We start from the raw sequence: 16,050 nt of genomic DNA on the forward strand, positions 1-16,050 counted from the left end.
ACACAATAGACACTATCCGTGTGCATTTCAAAGGAAAATACCTAACAAATGAGTGATTCAGTGGCAGATCAAGTGTAAAAAAAGCTACAAAACTGGCAACACCAAAAAAGATAAATTCTCCAACACACAGGTACACAAACATGTTTTCAAGGGATAGAAGTAGGAAAAAAAAATACGTATGAAATAAGTTTAATACATGAATCCTCCTCTAACAAGTCTTTTTGTTTACTATCCGCGAAGAGGTATCCTTTACCTGCCTATCACTTGGGCGACTAGCTCCGTGGCACGCTCTGTCATCTAAGACTGCACTGAGTAGCTCATTGACACATTTAACAGCACGCATCTGATACCCTCGTCCACATGTGGCTGTGCACTGAAAGGACAGAAGCACTTATCAAACGCCATTGTTCAAAAGTTGTATACGTTTTCTTAATATGGTTAACATACTTCCAGATCTTATTAGTGATTTACATCAGATTCCACACAAAATCAGCAAATGTAATCCATATATATCATTCCATTTAATATAGATAATAAAATTTTGAAGTTAAAATGGACAACTGTTCTATCTTTAAAAAGTTATGTAGGGAGGGCTTAGTTGGTTAAACCTATGACTCCTGATTTCGGCTCAGGTCATAACCTCCTGGTTAATGACTTCGAGCCCTGCATCAGACTCTGAGCTGACAGTGCAGAGCCTGCTTGGGATTCTCTCTCCCTCCTTCTCTCCCTCTTCCTCCCCGACTTGTGCTCTCTCTCAAAATAAACTTAGAAAAAAAATTCTTAAGTTATGTAAAGTAGTGCCTGGGTGGCTTAGTTGGTTAAGCATCCAACTCCTGATTTTGGCTCAGATCATAATCTTGTGGTCGTGAGGTGGGATGTTCTCTCTCAAAATAAACCAAAAAAATAAAAAAATAAAAGCTTTGTAAAAATTTCAAGAGTCTTGATATGTTGGAGGCAGAGTTCATACAATTTAGGAGAACTAAATATTTTTCAAAATCTACCTGGTGTATGTATGTATGGCTTTTAATACACTAAATTATCTTCAAAGAGATAATGAAAGATGATCATCAAGTTGAATGGAAGAGGAGACAAGGTTTCCCATCCACGGTGACAACCTGCATGGGTTAATGGGCTGCCCATCTTCATCCAGCCTGACCACTGCTCATCCTGCAAATTCCTAGCTGTCTGTCTGGCAAAACTTCTGAACAACAAAACTTAACTCTATCTAAATGCAGTAAAGATAATTTAAGACACAGACAATGAAAATATTTAGAATTTAAACAAAGCTGAAGAATAAATTTGCAGCATTTTAGTGAACAAGTGAAATCAAAAGCAAAGCTGAACTATTTATCACAGCGAAACTGGCACTAAAAAAAATTGTGTAGATAACAGTTCACATTTTAAGGGTATTTTTCCAAGAAGCCAACCCAAATTTAGCTGCATCCATTGAAAGAGTAAAGACACCATAATTTTTGTGCTATTCTATAAAGATGAATTCAACCAGGAAAATCCTTCTCATATACTCACAGAACCCCACGGTCCGACTTGCCAGGAAGCACACGCATGAAGCTCACACGGCCTTAGAGACTCAGGTTTGGTGCTTGGATTGCAGAGACCATCACTCAAGTGGTCTTCATTCAGCTGACACCACACCTGCCGCTGTTTTGTTCCTTTTCCACATGTAACATGACACTGAAATACAGGTGATTATTTTCAATATTAGTTAACACAAATACCTAAAAAAAAAAAAAGATCAATTCACACATTGATATGTACTTGAAAGACCATTCTAAGGACAGTTTCCCTTCACTGCTCCAGAGATATTCAGCAAGTAACATCAGCCACCTCAATCCCACTGCAGCTGTCCATTTGTTCTAGAAAAAGGTACTAAACCTTAGGTTATGTAAATATCTCAGGGTACTGTCAACACTGGGACTTTCTTATGAAAATGGTTAGACATTCAACACTAATGTTACCGTTGCCAGATAGTATATGATTTAAATAATTTAAGAACCATTAATTTGTGATTGCCTTGATAATACATTTATAGAGCAAGAACAAATTACTTTTGAGTTCTTTAAAGCCTTCGAGCACAAAGCTTTCCTGTAGAAAATTTTAACAGTTCTTAGCCTCATCTTTTTAATGTTACCTCACTCCACTCACTAGTAGCCCAACTGGGGCAGGAAAATTCATTGCAATTCTCTGTCGTCACGCGAGGAAGCTCTTGGCATTCTCTGTTAGCAAGACGGTGGCCAAAGTTATTTATACAGTAAGATTCTCGAGACCTTTCCCCTCCTCCACAACTCCTAGAACACTGACAAAACAAAACGAAAACAGTGTGACCTATGGGAAGAATGAAGATTTTAACAAAAATATATTTTAATAATAACTAAATAATTAAATAACAAATTTTTAATAAGAAAAGAGAGGCAACTTTTCTTAAGTAATACTGGTTATTTGTACCTGGGACCATTCTGAATAATGCCATCTTGTTAAGACACAGTCACCATGGCAGGGTTCTCGTGTGGGAGGTTTAAGTTGGTCACCACAGTAGTGGTCATCTACTGGAACAGTCTGTCCTTTATGAATGGAATACTTCATGCAGTGAACATCTAAGGACCTATATCCTTGACCACAATGGGATGAGCATTCACTTTTGCCAATGATGTGCCACCTAGAAAAAAGGAGGTTATTTTACTCAGGGATGCTAATTAATGCAGTTTAAAAAAATGGAGTCAGGGGCGCCTGGGTGGCTCAGTCGGTTAGGTGTCTGATTTCAGCTCAGGTCATGATCTCACAGTCTGTGAGTTTGAGCCCCGCATCGGGCTCTGTGCTGACAGCTCAGAGACTGGAGCCTGTTTTGGATTCTGTGTCTCCCTCTCTCTCTGACCCTCCCCTGTTCATGCTCTGTCTCTGTCTCAAAAATAAACGTTAGAAAAAAATTTTTTAAAAAATGGATTCAGAGAAACTCTTGCATACATTTTTTAAAATGGTTAGAATTGATGAACAAGCCACCTGAAGATACTTGATATATCATTAATTTAGATGAAAAATTCTAACATAAACCCAAACTTCAATTTTTATAGATGAGAAAATGAGGCTTAGGGATATGTGTTCACATGGTAGAAATGCTGAACTTTTGATAAAAATCATTTTCCCCACGAATAAAATCTAACTCTCTAAATATATAAAAATGGAGGTTGTCTGGTTAAAGCTGGAGATAGGGAGCCAGCACTATAGCTGGTGACTTCATTCTGACTTTTGGTGGTGGTTTGGGAGGTAGGTCCAAGAAACCCCAAGCTTTCCCAAAAAACCTTTGCCAACAACTGGTCTAGATCAAGATTACCCAATTACTTAGTGGCAGGTTTAAGACTGAATATATTTAACTCATCAGGTAGAATCTCACTATGCAATCACTCAAAATGATCAGGGAATATCTGGGAATCTGACTCTATCAGTAAGACAAAGCCTTTAGAAGTTGGGAAACTAGGTTTTTGTAAAGCATATCGCATTTCTCATTCTTGTACTCTGTTTTTAGACAGGTCTGCAGAGAAACCTTTTTTTCTGCAAGTAAGAATCTGCTAGTTTTAGCCAAACTATCCCAATTATATATAGTCTAGCCATCTATCCAGCAATATGGGTGCACCAGTATAATGAAGCATAGAGTTCACAGAGTTCAATTCCCAGTAGCACCTCAAGGATTACCTGGTGCTTCACTCCACGAGTGGATGAGATTTCTTCAAGCAGTTCTTTCCACTATGTCTTTAAACAACATATACAAAAATTACCATTCTTGCTGAACAAGAGGTTTTGGCCACCCCTGAATCTTAATGGTCACTCGCTAAACGGGGTTGTTCTTAGCTTTACGGAAGACCAATATGCCCCTCTCCCGCAAAAGACAGGAAATTTAGAAGCGGAAACTCCCCTGCCCCATAATGTAGGATCACATTTGTTAATGTTTAATGGACAAAATATTGGGAAGATTGAGGAACCAATCTACTAATTCTTTAATCCTCAAACTTTAAAAGTTTATTGGCTCATGAGTTCACCATCATTCTACAAAACTTATTGTTTCAGATCTTCAAACCACAGATTTTAAGATTAGAGTTTACTTATATATTTATTTTATAAATTTGTTTCCATTTCCTAGATAGAAGTTTGAGGTATTCATCAAATACTATGAATAAACTGCCAAGTTTCACTTGCCAAGTTTCACAGTAAGTTATCGAGCCTGTAATTTTGTATTAGCTGGGACAAAGGATAGACATTAACATACCTGGCCATTCAAGCAGGCACTGCACTAGATGCTTTAGATGCTTTACGTCTTAGTTCACTTATGGATTTTAACTTGGTTACTTTACACATACACCGATTATATTACACATTTTTTTTTTTTTTTACCTTAGTTCACAGTCTGTATTGCACCTTTCAGTCACAAACAATGGAAGTGGTAAGTGGTCACATCTCTGATCAGAAACCACCATATGATCACTCTTCCGAATGCAGGCAATTTTTCTTCTATGAAGACCTTGGCCATTGTCAAAGGAAAATTAGAAATCAAAGGAAAAATTCTCTTAAGCAGATGTTGTAGGATTATTTAATTCTGCTAACAGCCTGAAGGATTTAGCTAAGAAAGAAAAAAAAAAAAAAAATCCAACAGGATAGACTAGCATTTTAGTCAGGAATGACTTTCTAGAGTCATTCCTGAAGACTGAAAGTTTGCTTAGTAAAGAAACTTAAGGAGGGCAGGCCACGTGTGGAGGAGAAAGAAATGCATTAGAGATGGCTGGAGTGGTTGTTAGTGGAGAAATGAGTGGTCAGGGTTGGCAATGATGCTACGTAGTACATTGCTGTCCCCCATTATTTGCTTTCCTTTTCCTAGAAGAAAATTGTACATCTCCACTTGCTACAATGTTATAACTGCCTTTGGGAGGAATATACTTCCTTGTTCATGGACACTGGCTTATGCCAACCAGCTGCAAAAGTCTGTGACCTTTCCACTTGTAAGCAGAAGCGCTAAAAGCCATAATATGTTTCTGCCCAGCTCACTTTCCCTTTTCTGTCTCTAAAACAGCCTTCCCCAGGTGGGGTGATCTTTCAGCCCGGAATCATGAATGAAAAGACATGGACAATAAAAAGACCACTGGTTGCCAAGTTTGAGGGGGCATGGAGGGATTTTTAGGGCACTTAAAGTATTCTTCATGATACTGTAATAGTGGCTACACACCATTAAAAATTTGTCAGAACCCATAATATGCACAACACAGAGTGAACCCTAATGTAAACTATGGAACTTTAAGTATGCATCAATTGTAACAAATGTGCCACATTAATTCAAGATGTTTATAGATGAACTGCAGGGAGGGAGGAGGTGAAAATTTGTGAATTTTCTATACTTTCTGCTCAATTTTTCTATAAACCCAAAACTGCCCTAAAAAGGTGGTCTTAAGTTAAAAATGACATGGATGTAGATACCAAGCTAAGAAGAGTCATAGCCAATTAGCAGCTAAAACACAGCATGAGCAAGAAATAAACTTTTGGTTTTCAGAGCCATTGGATTTGCTGGTTCGTTGTATGCAGTATAACCAGAGAAAAAGCAAACTAAGAAGAGATATAATGGGTCCGAGTAGACAGAACTTTACACTTTCTGCAATGCAGAGACAGGAAGACTTTCAGCAGTCAGTGACACGATCAAGTTTCTGTTTCATCAAAGTTCAACTGTATGCTTCCTGTTAGCTAAACATGAACACACATGTTTATCTTTATTCCTTCCTAAATACCATCTGAAATAACCATAAGGAATTTTGAAAAGGCACTAACCTAAAAGAACAAAAAGATTAAAAAAAGAAACAGTAGGCAAGAAAAGCAAATTTTAAATATGAAAAGTAGATGGATACAACTAACAGAGCCAAGAAAGCTGAAACTTAAGCCTATGGAGGGGACAAATGAATAAAGAAACTAACCATTCATGCCAAAGAATAAAAGAAAATCCCAGGAATTGAAAACACTAAGTTCCTCTGAAGAGGTGAATGTGTGAGGGGTAGGCCTGAAAAAAATGGAGAACTGATTGAAAAGTATTTACAAAGAACAGTTAGACCCCCTACCCTTCTAGTTAAGAGTGGCACTGTCCAATAAAAACAGAATGTGAGCCATGTGTGTGATTTCACATTTTCTAGTAGTCACGTTAAATAAAGTAAAAAGACATAGGCGAAATGAAAATTTATGTTTAGCTTCAAGTATCTAAAATATCATTTTATGAATATGAAAACTACAATATATTTTACAGCTTTTTCATACTGAGTTCTCAAAATCCATTGGCATTTCACACTTATACCACATTTCAATGGGTGAGCTACATTTGGCTGGTGGCTACCCTATTGGGTAGCAAAGCTCTAGAGAGGTGAACCTAAGGACACAGACATAGCTTAGGGAAGTTGGTGAAGCACTGTGCCCACAAAGGGGGAATTAAGTAAAAGTCTCCATAGTGAATGAGGAGAACCAGGCCTACTGGAATCTTTCTTTCCATTTCCCTCCAGCATCGAGCCAGATTTATGGTTCCACAGTCTCCCTGCTGACCATTTGAAGATGAAAAGATTCCTCTCTTGAGAGGCTCTTTAGCCCCCCCAAAATCAACTGACAATGACATGTGGGGCTTCTCCCCCAATGACACATGAAAGGGTCATTTTGTGATCCATTACTCTATAATGAGGTCTTACTTGACTTGTCTGACCAACACAGAACTTGTAGCATTTTAGCCTTAAATATCAACAGCAAAGTATCAGCAGGCATTTCAGGAAATCCACTAACACAAAAGAGACCAAAATAAAAACAAAGGCTAAAATGAAACAGGTCAGAGAGAAAATTTAAAGACTATGATTAATATGGTCAGAGACACAGATATGACACATTTATGAAACAAAATCAAGAGGTTATGAGCAAAAACATTAACCACGTAAATTCAGATCAGTCGAGGAGATTGAATGTCCAAAATATACACATTTCAGAAAAGTAGAGGAGAAAATTTAATGTGAGGAAATTATCAAAGAAATTATGCAGTAAAATTTCTCAAGTCAAAGAATCCATTTCCAAATGTGAATGCCATCCTAATGACCTAGGAAAATAGATGAAAAAAAACACCAACATCAAGGCCAATTGTCCCGAAACTTCATACCACTAGAATTAGAGAGGAGCCACAAAACTACCACAGTGGAAAGTGTCACATAGAAACACAGGCAATCAGAAAAGATGACTGTCAAAATTCTAAAGGACAATCATCTAACTTACAATTTATCCCAAACTACTGATCAAATGTGAAAGGAGAATAATGGTACTTTCAGATAAGAAAGGTCTCAAAACAAAAACAAAACAAAAACAAAAAAACACCATAACACCACACCACCACCACAACAAAAAACAACAGTCTCTGTTTCCCAAGAATATCCTGAGGAATATGTTCCACCAGTGGGAAGTAAAAGAATGCATGGGATTTAGAAAACCAGGAATCCAACACAAAGTAAAAGAGAATCCCAGAAAAATAATGAAGCAGAAGTTCAAGAGGGTAGCCATGTATCAGGACTAAAAGCAACACAACCAAATTAGAGCAAGAGAAAAGAGGGCCACAATAACAGATGAAAAAGTACAGGATAATTGAAACTGACAGATTAAGTTATGTACTTGAAAATATGAAAATGAAATTTATAGCTCTCACAAAGTCTGGGAACAGAGGACATTCCATACACAGAAAAGACTGAAGGAATTTCATTTTAGACAAACTAAAAAGTTACACATAAAGAGGGAATATCATCATAGTACGCTATGTGGCAAATCAACTAATAGCTTTTCCCCTCTAGCACAAAATTATTTAAGAGACCACTGTGCAGTTCAGAGTCCCAAACCATTTCATCAGGTCTTGTCGAACCTTCCATTTGGAGCTTGCTGTTCTTTACTTGGTATGTCCCTCCCCCCGCCACTTTAGAAGGTTCCTTCACTCACCTGATGTTTGTGCTTGTTCCTAGCTCCCCATATCTACTGCCACAGCCCAGCATGCCTAGTGGGTGCTGCAATGCCGTTCCCCGCTTCCCAAATCTCCATTCCCTTCTGTAAGGAAATCTAGGGTCCCTCTGTCAAAATCAACGTCTCCTCCTGTGTTACTATTTTTCCTCCTTCCAGTGTTTATCCTAGTCAGTCTTGCACCATCTACAGCAGCCTCCCTCCGGAGACGTTGTCCTGACAAAAACATCTGTTCCCGTGCAAGCATTCTGAGTACCACTATCCTAGCATCACAGGACCATGTCTGTGATTTTTTTCTGAAGAGGACACCACCATTTCCTCGGTACCTTGAGGTCAGTTTGTTAGTGTGTCCCTCACATTCCCATCACCTCTATGGCTACTGCCTCTGGCAACCCACCTTATTTCAGCTCATTTCCATATGGTTCTAAGAACCCCCCTCCTCTGAATCACTGCTCCCCTAAATTCTCAAACCTCTTCTCTAGGCCCCGTGAGAACTACTTTCCAGTGCATCAAATTTCCCTGCACCTTCAGGCTGAATCTCCTCACAGCCTGCTCCACCTTTCCTGTGGCTCTCTGTGCATACCTGTCACATTACATTCACTACTGTAAGCCAAGAAAATCTACTCGTGCTGGTTTCATCCACCAGAAGGTAAAACTTGAATGCAGGACTGGGGTCTTACTTTGAAACAAAGTAGTCCCTCAAATTTAACTGATTTTTAAAGTATTACACCATTAAGTATACACGATTACAGATTTCCCAAAGACCCCACTCTTCATTTTCTTTCCCTACTGTAAATGCCCCTGGCTTTCCCATTTCAAACTATTCCTCTTTCAGGGATTCATGCCATCAGTACAAAATATATTTCCCTGTGTTCATGGAAGGAAGACAGAGGAACGGAAGAATATCAGACCCCTAACACTGGAAGGAGACAGGTTATTAGGAGAGTGTATGGAGGGGAGTGGAGGAGAGGGAAACCATATACAATACTACCCCTCATCTGTGGTTTTGCTCTCTGTACTTTGAGTCACCTGCAGTCAACTGTGGTCCAGAAGATGATCCACCTTCTAATGTACCTTGGCAAGGGTCAGTATAGCCTAATGCTGTCACAAAGCCTACAGCATTCACCTCACTTCCATCCCATCACAAAAGCATTTTATCACCTTACATCACCACAAGGAGGGGGAGTACAGTACAATAAAGTTTGCAACAACATTCACAGAACTTTTAAGTACAGGTAACCCTTGATCAATATAGGCTTGAACTGTATGGCTCCGTTCACTTTTTTTTTTTTTTTTTGATAAATACATTACCGTACCATAAATGTATTTTCTCTTATGATTTTAACATTCTTTCCTTCAGTTTACTTTACTGTGAAACTACAGCATATAATACATGCAACATACAAAATACATGTTAATCAACTGCTTGTTATCAGTAAAGCTTCCAGTGAAGAGTAACGTATTAGTTAAAATTAGTAGTCAAGAGTTATATATCAATTTTTAACCGCATGGGTGTTGGTACTCCTTATTTGTGTGTTGTTCAAGAGTCAAATGTATATTGTTGTAATTGTTCAATTTTATTGCCAGTTAGTGTTAATCTCTTACTGTGCCTAATTTATAGATTAACCTTTATCATAGGTATGTATGTATAGGAAAAAAAAAAACATAGCACATAAGAGGTTAGATACCATCCTCAGTTTCAAGCATCTAGTGGAGGTCTTTTGGAATGTATCCTCCATCAATAAGGGGGGCATGAATGTACAAGTTAGAGAAATTTCTTGTGACAGAGAAAGAATGAAAAAATGCAGTAAGAGAAAATGCCTGAAAAGGTAGAGATAGAAAAGGCTGTTAAGTATAAGAATGAGTGGGGAGAAAAGTCAGAGATAAAAGAAACCTTTGTGTGTCTTCATGATGGTGTGTGTGTGGGTGTGGGTGTGGGTGTGGGTGGGTGTGTGTGTGTGTAGACAGTTGGGGAATTCCAGAGGCAGAAAGCCCCCAAAGTATCCCAAGTTATATGAGCATACACACACTTCTGCTTCCTTTACTTAATTCCAGGGTACCTTGACACATCTTGGTACAGTCTTGCCATGGTCCATGCGGATCCCAAGCGAATAGGTTGCTCTTCTCTTCCACAGGGATATTGAAGGAATATCGTACATCAGGGTTGTATAAATTACCCACACACAAAACCTCAAAAATACACAGGAGCATATAATTAATTCATAAAAATATATTCTTGAAAGACATCATTATTATATTTAATAAACGCAAAGCCCTTAACCATCAACTTACTAACGGGATTAAAACTAAGTCTTATTAAGGACCCCTGAGAATTTACCTGCAGAACAATTTCTTCCTCCAGCCGATCAGTACTATTAATTCTTTCAATTGAGCTGTTTGAACCACTGTATTCAAAAATAGCTCCTTGTATGTTGATTTCTTTTTTTGACATACTTACAACAAAATTCCCGTTTAAAAGAAAATTCCCCTGAGTGTCAGATAATGCTGTAAAAGAATAGCACCCATGAAATAGAAAAACAGTACAGTCAACAGCACAGTATTTAAACTTTAAAATTCAAGTCCTTTTCTGAAATTAATGTAAATTAATTTGTAAAACAAATTTTATTTTACTGTAATATGTTATCTAATTCATACTTAGGGAAAAACTATAGCCTATCAGTTTAGGATATTAAATTCACCCTGAGAAGATCTTTCATGAGGCCTGCAGTTTTAGAGGGGACATAGAGGAAGAAGGAAAACAGAAATCATAGACCCAGAAGACACATCAGCTCAATCAGTTTTGGTCATGGATGGTGAGGCAAGAAAGAACATCTAGACTGCTGCAGTGTTCCATTTATACTTGTCTTGGAAAAAATGTACAAAGCTATAAAATTCTAGGGGTCTATATTCTAAAAGGCCATCCAATGGCCATACTATTCTCTATATAAATGTCTGGATCTTTTTCATGGAGAGGCACTATGGCTACTGACACACGTACATGACTGCTTTCCAGAATACTCCTATCTCCCCTTCTGTTCATGCCCCGTGTTCTCATTCCCATTGAGGTGTTAATATAAGCATATCAAATACGTGTATGTGTATATTTATCCACTATATATTTGTACATAAAGTAGTATAGTATATACTCACAATTAGTTACTTTTAAAATCTAAACTGGCCCGGTGTCCACAGTAGTAGGGTAGTAAGATGAACCAAATTTGGCCTGAGAACAATGGGTTTATATTCATATGGTTCTATGTGATCTTGGACAAACCAGTTGCTTAGTTTCCTAACTGCACCAGGAATATTAATTCCTACTTCACAGTCTTTTGAATCAGGATCAAATATAGAAAATGTTTGTAGAAACGTGTAAGTTGTAAAGCGCTGTGTTTTTTAATTTTCAAGAGGATGTCTAATATTTCAAGTGTTATGCTAATAAAAACTCCGTACTAATCAAGCACTATTTTGCTTCCTTTACTTATATACTTTCCAGTAGAACAATAAGCTTTCCAGAAAACATCTGTGTGGCCCTCCAGAGAACCTTACCCAAAGCACACAAGTTACCGAGGGCTAGACTTCTTAATGAATACAACACCCCTGGACAAAGCAATCTTGAAGGGATTATTGCCAAATAAATTTGGACTATAGTCCATAGTATGGACTACAATGACTGTCTTCATATTTTCCTGAGTCCAATGAAAAACCAGTAAAGCTCTAGACATATCCTCTATAATGAAAATTCCTCTAATGAGTTTGTACTTTATCCAAAGTGCATAGGCCTATTTACAGAACTTTCAGTCATATTATAATTAAGGGAAATAAAATTTACTGAGAAAAAAAAAACATACATTTTACTACTTTTGGTTACCAAAGCTGATTTTATAAATATGCTTCCAAATCCCTTCTAATAATTTCACCTATTTGCTCAAGTTAGACTGACAGTCCCATTAGTACCTCTATTATAAAGTATATCGATACCTTATTGGTAAACATTTCTGGTTTTTAAACTTGGGCAGAACATGTTGTCCATTCCTAGGAAGATACAAATATCTACATTTGGAACCTAAGAGCCGCATATTAAATATCTACAATATGGTTGCATATATATCTATGTACATGCACCTAGGTACTATTTTTGGCAAAGGAAAAGAAATGCAACAAAATGAAAAAGGAAAATATCAAAATATTTAGGTTTGATTTTCTTTGAAAAATTTTGTTTGCATTTTTTACAAAGGGGAAATCGATTGAACATAAAATTAACCATTATATATATATATTTTTTACATTTATTTTTTTTTCAAAAACAGAGTGAGACAGAGTGCAAGTGGAGGAGGGGCAGGAGAGAAGGAGACACAGAATCTGAAGCAGGCTCCAGGCTCTGAGCAAGAGCTCAGCACAGAGCCCGATGCGGGGCTTGAACCCATGAACCATGAGATCATGACCCGAGCCGAAGTTGGACACTTAACCAACTGAGCCACCCAAGCGTCTCTAAAATTAACCATTTTAAATTGAGCAATTCAATGGCATTATATTCACAATGTTATACAACTACCACCTCTAATTGTAAAATTTTTTCATTAACTCAAAAGGAAAATCTGCATCCATGAAGCACTTGTTCCCTTTGCATTTACTTTATAATGTCAATTTAAGTCCTGAGGTAAGCTCTTCATTATAGATTCAGATTCCTACTTCTAAGCAGTGATAACTTGGGCCAGTATTTCACATTATTGTGAAACAGATACTTTCGGTATCAGCTCTATACCATCCCTTAATTCCAGCATGGTGAATTAGGGTAAGTCAATATTAAGGTATCTCCCAGACAGAAGATAAAGGATTTGTAAAGCATTCTTTTCTTTGGGCCTAAGCGAAATTCTTTAAAGCCAAAAGCTAATTTCCAAAAATAAACAACAAAGTTTATACCCTGTAAGTAGTTGAAGGACAACATACTGTGACTATATTTATTAACATTTAAAAGTCTGAAATCAATTCTCAGTCTTGCTTTAACAGAAGTTTTTTTTTTTTCAAGTCTCTAAGTACTTTTGATACATGGTTAAAACATTCAACGAAACTCTTTAAAGAACATTTAACCCCAAAGAAGTCTATAATTTTAGATAAAAAGATTTTATATTCTAAATCTAACAGAAAACACTGTTGTGTAGAAATATCCTGAATTTGGAATCTTTATATTCTAAATATACATGCAACTTTAACTGAATATAACCTTTGGTTATATAAAACACTCTTATGGGGATAAAGCAAATTTTTCAGAATTTTGTTCAGTGTCTGTAACAGTAAGATCTAAGGAGCCTTATGGTGGCTCAGTCAAGTTAGTGTTTGACTCGATTTCAGCGCAGGTCACGATCCTCATGTTGTAGGATGGAGCGCCACTTTGGGTTTTGGGCTGAGCATGGCACCTGCTTATGATGGTCTCTTTCCCTTTGCCTCTCTCCCCCATTTGTGTGCGCACTCTATAAAAGAAGATCTAGCATATAACTCAAGAGGAAAACATTCAGGGAGTCAGATGACTTGAGCTGAGTATGAACTGAAATGCCTGTTTGCGCAAGGGGCTCTTCTTGCCTTCCAAGAATTCCCATCAACCGCAGACCTCCATGAAATTGCACACAAATCACATATTGGCTGCTGTTTACTAGAAATGTTTACCAAGGTAATTGTCATCTTCTGGTTTTCCAGAATAGCTGTGCTGAAGAATATCAATGTTTGTTGCTCCTGCGGGAATCTTGACAACAACATTATAACCTGCAATATAATTTTATGCGTGTTAATTTTCACAAGCTGATGGCCCAGAGGCTATTACTGAATGACTGAAAAATCTGAATAGTATAGTCAGACTTAATTTCATCTTCAAAAAATGATACAGTGTTTATTCTTTTGGAATCTTTTTTTTTTTTTTTTTTTGTAGAAAACCACAAATTACTAAGGATTGAGAAAACACTGTTGTGTAGAAATATCCTGAATTTGGAATCTTAAAGTACACTTCCTAATTTTTCTTCTAAAATTCTGAATGTAGAATGAGAATGGAAATTAGGATTCTAGTTCCTGAGATATTTAGAACACATTCATTTTTAAATTTGACGAATACTTTTGGATTTTCTATTTTCTAATGGGAAAAAAAATCGGGGTTTCAAATGCTATTCAAAAATCTGGAAGAGATGAAAATAGTTGCTCATTGCTCTATGTTTACACAGAGATTCAGTGAACAGCAAAATAAAGTTAATAACATTTTTTTAAGCATTTAGTTTCTACTGTAAGCAGGAATTTCTGTAGCTACCTCCAAAATGTTACATTATTCTTAAAAGTCTACTAATACATTATCATGGCAGAAGTAAAACGTTTATTTTAAGGAAATTAAAATATTTCTACTTTATGAGATCAAATTTAACAATACTGGCACTGCTCAAAAGATGAGGAAATAGTGTATATTAAGAAGTGTTTTCCCTACACCATAAACATTGCTACTACATAGTTTTCCAAATACTCTCGGGTTTAAAGTGAGCCATTAATTTTGCTCTAGTGATTATTATAAGTGGTTCCTTTTCCTTATTAGTTTTTCTATTTAATACATGGATTAAAACTTGTGATTTTTCTCATATACTAACTTTGTTAAATATGGAACAAAATTAGGAAGTCTTAAGAGATTAAATTTGGGGCATCTATCTGAGTGGCTCAGTTCGTTTAGTGTTTGACTCTTGGTTTTGGCTCAGGTCATGATTTCACAGTTCAGGAGTTCGAGCCCAGCATCAGGCTCCCACTGGCAGTGCAAAGCCTGCATGGGATTCTCTCTCCCCTCTCTCTGCCCCTGCCCCACATGTGCTTGCACATGCTCTCTCTCAAAATGAAAAGAAGATAAAAATCAAAGATTAAGTTTGTAGCCCTGATAGAGTACCTTGCATGTTTTTAGAGCACCTTTATCTATTTCCCTTTAGGGGATCAGATTTTAAAAATAAAGTGATAAACGGTCTAAAACTACATACACTACATGCATATTGGTTTTATGTCAACAGCCTACCAGACACATTTTTAATTAATTTTTTCACTATTAAATATTCCTACTACCACCACTACTCAGGTCTTTGCAGTTATCGTTTTTCAACAAAGCAATTTCTAGGTATTGCAAATGTGAAAGGCAAAGGCTACCACCAGGGGGCAGAAATGTGACAAAGGCTACAACTGTACAAATGAATTTAACATCTTTTTCCATTTGCAAACTGATTAATTCATAATACAATTTTGGCAAGGCTATATATTTGATACTAATGTGGTACATGTGGTTTTCTACAAAAAAAAAATTGTTTTTCAGTGGATACAGACCAAACTGATAAATGTGCCATTTTTAACTGCATCAAATGTGTATGGCTCCTATAAAATAATGGATCTTAACCACAAAAATAACGTCAAATCTAGTGATTGAGATTCATAAGCATCACCCGAGTGTAAAATGTACTATACTTTTCATACGGATAAAAACAAAGTGTTGGTTTTAAATTATACTGCTTTAATTGAAGCAATTCATACTAAACTGTTTGAACACAATTTAAGGCTGATAAACTGTAAAAAATACATTTTTCATTTTGCAAAGAAAATTCTACAGAACTACATTTGCTACCATAAAAAGGAAAAGATTGTCCTAGCAAAGTCTCAGAATAGAAAATATGATATATTCTCCTACTAATTTTAAAGAGAAGTGAAATTGATTATATTCCATTTTTACATCACATATGAGGGAAAATTAGAAAAATACATAGCTTACCATAATGAGCACTGTTGAAGACACCTGCCATTGTCCGGCATGAAGAATTATCCCCACCACACACTCCACATTTGTCTCTCCTGGCCTTGGAGTTTAACACATGATCACAGCCAGCTTGCTTCAAAATAACCATTACAACCAAGATTATAAAAATGACTCATTATAAGCATGATGCCTTACAAACTTTTCACAAGTACTCTTTCAATTAATAGGTGATTCGATACAATAGGATTTTTCAGAGGATCTATTGATTTTGTTATACATCAATATTT

At 36.7% G+C, this 16,050-nt stretch overlaps 1 protein-coding gene across 1 annotated transcript in view; it reads right to left on the reverse strand.

Moving 5' to 3' along the window:
• Positions 1–16,050, reverse strand: part of ADAMTS20 (ADAM metallopeptidase with thrombospondin type 1 motif 20) — a 177,174-nt gene that overhangs the window by 75,262 nt on the left and 85,862 nt on the right. The window contains exons 15-23 of the mRNA XM_049625325.1: positions 15,779–15,892; positions 13,672–13,767; positions 10,349–10,515; positions 10,071–10,200; positions 4,402–4,528; positions 2,464–2,674; positions 2,150–2,314; positions 1,528–1,692; positions 254–373 (exon numbers count right to left, since the gene is read on the reverse strand). Coding sequence (XP_049481282.1) covers positions 254–373; positions 1,528–1,692; positions 2,150–2,314; positions 2,464–2,674; positions 4,402–4,528; positions 10,071–10,200; positions 10,349–10,515; positions 13,672–13,767; positions 15,779–15,892 — 1,295 coding nt within the window. The remainder of the gene's footprint in view (positions 1–253; positions 374–1,527; positions 1,693–2,149; positions 2,315–2,463; positions 2,675–4,401; positions 4,529–10,070; positions 10,201–10,348; positions 10,516–13,671; positions 13,768–15,778; positions 15,893–16,050) is intronic.

Source organism: Panthera uncia, chromosome B4 (genome assembly GCF_023721935.1).
Source record: "Panthera uncia isolate 11264 chromosome B4, Puncia_PCG_1.0, whole genome shotgun sequence".
In the NCBI taxonomy this organism is placed as follows: Eukaryota; Metazoa; Chordata; class Mammalia; order Carnivora; family Felidae; genus Panthera; species Panthera uncia.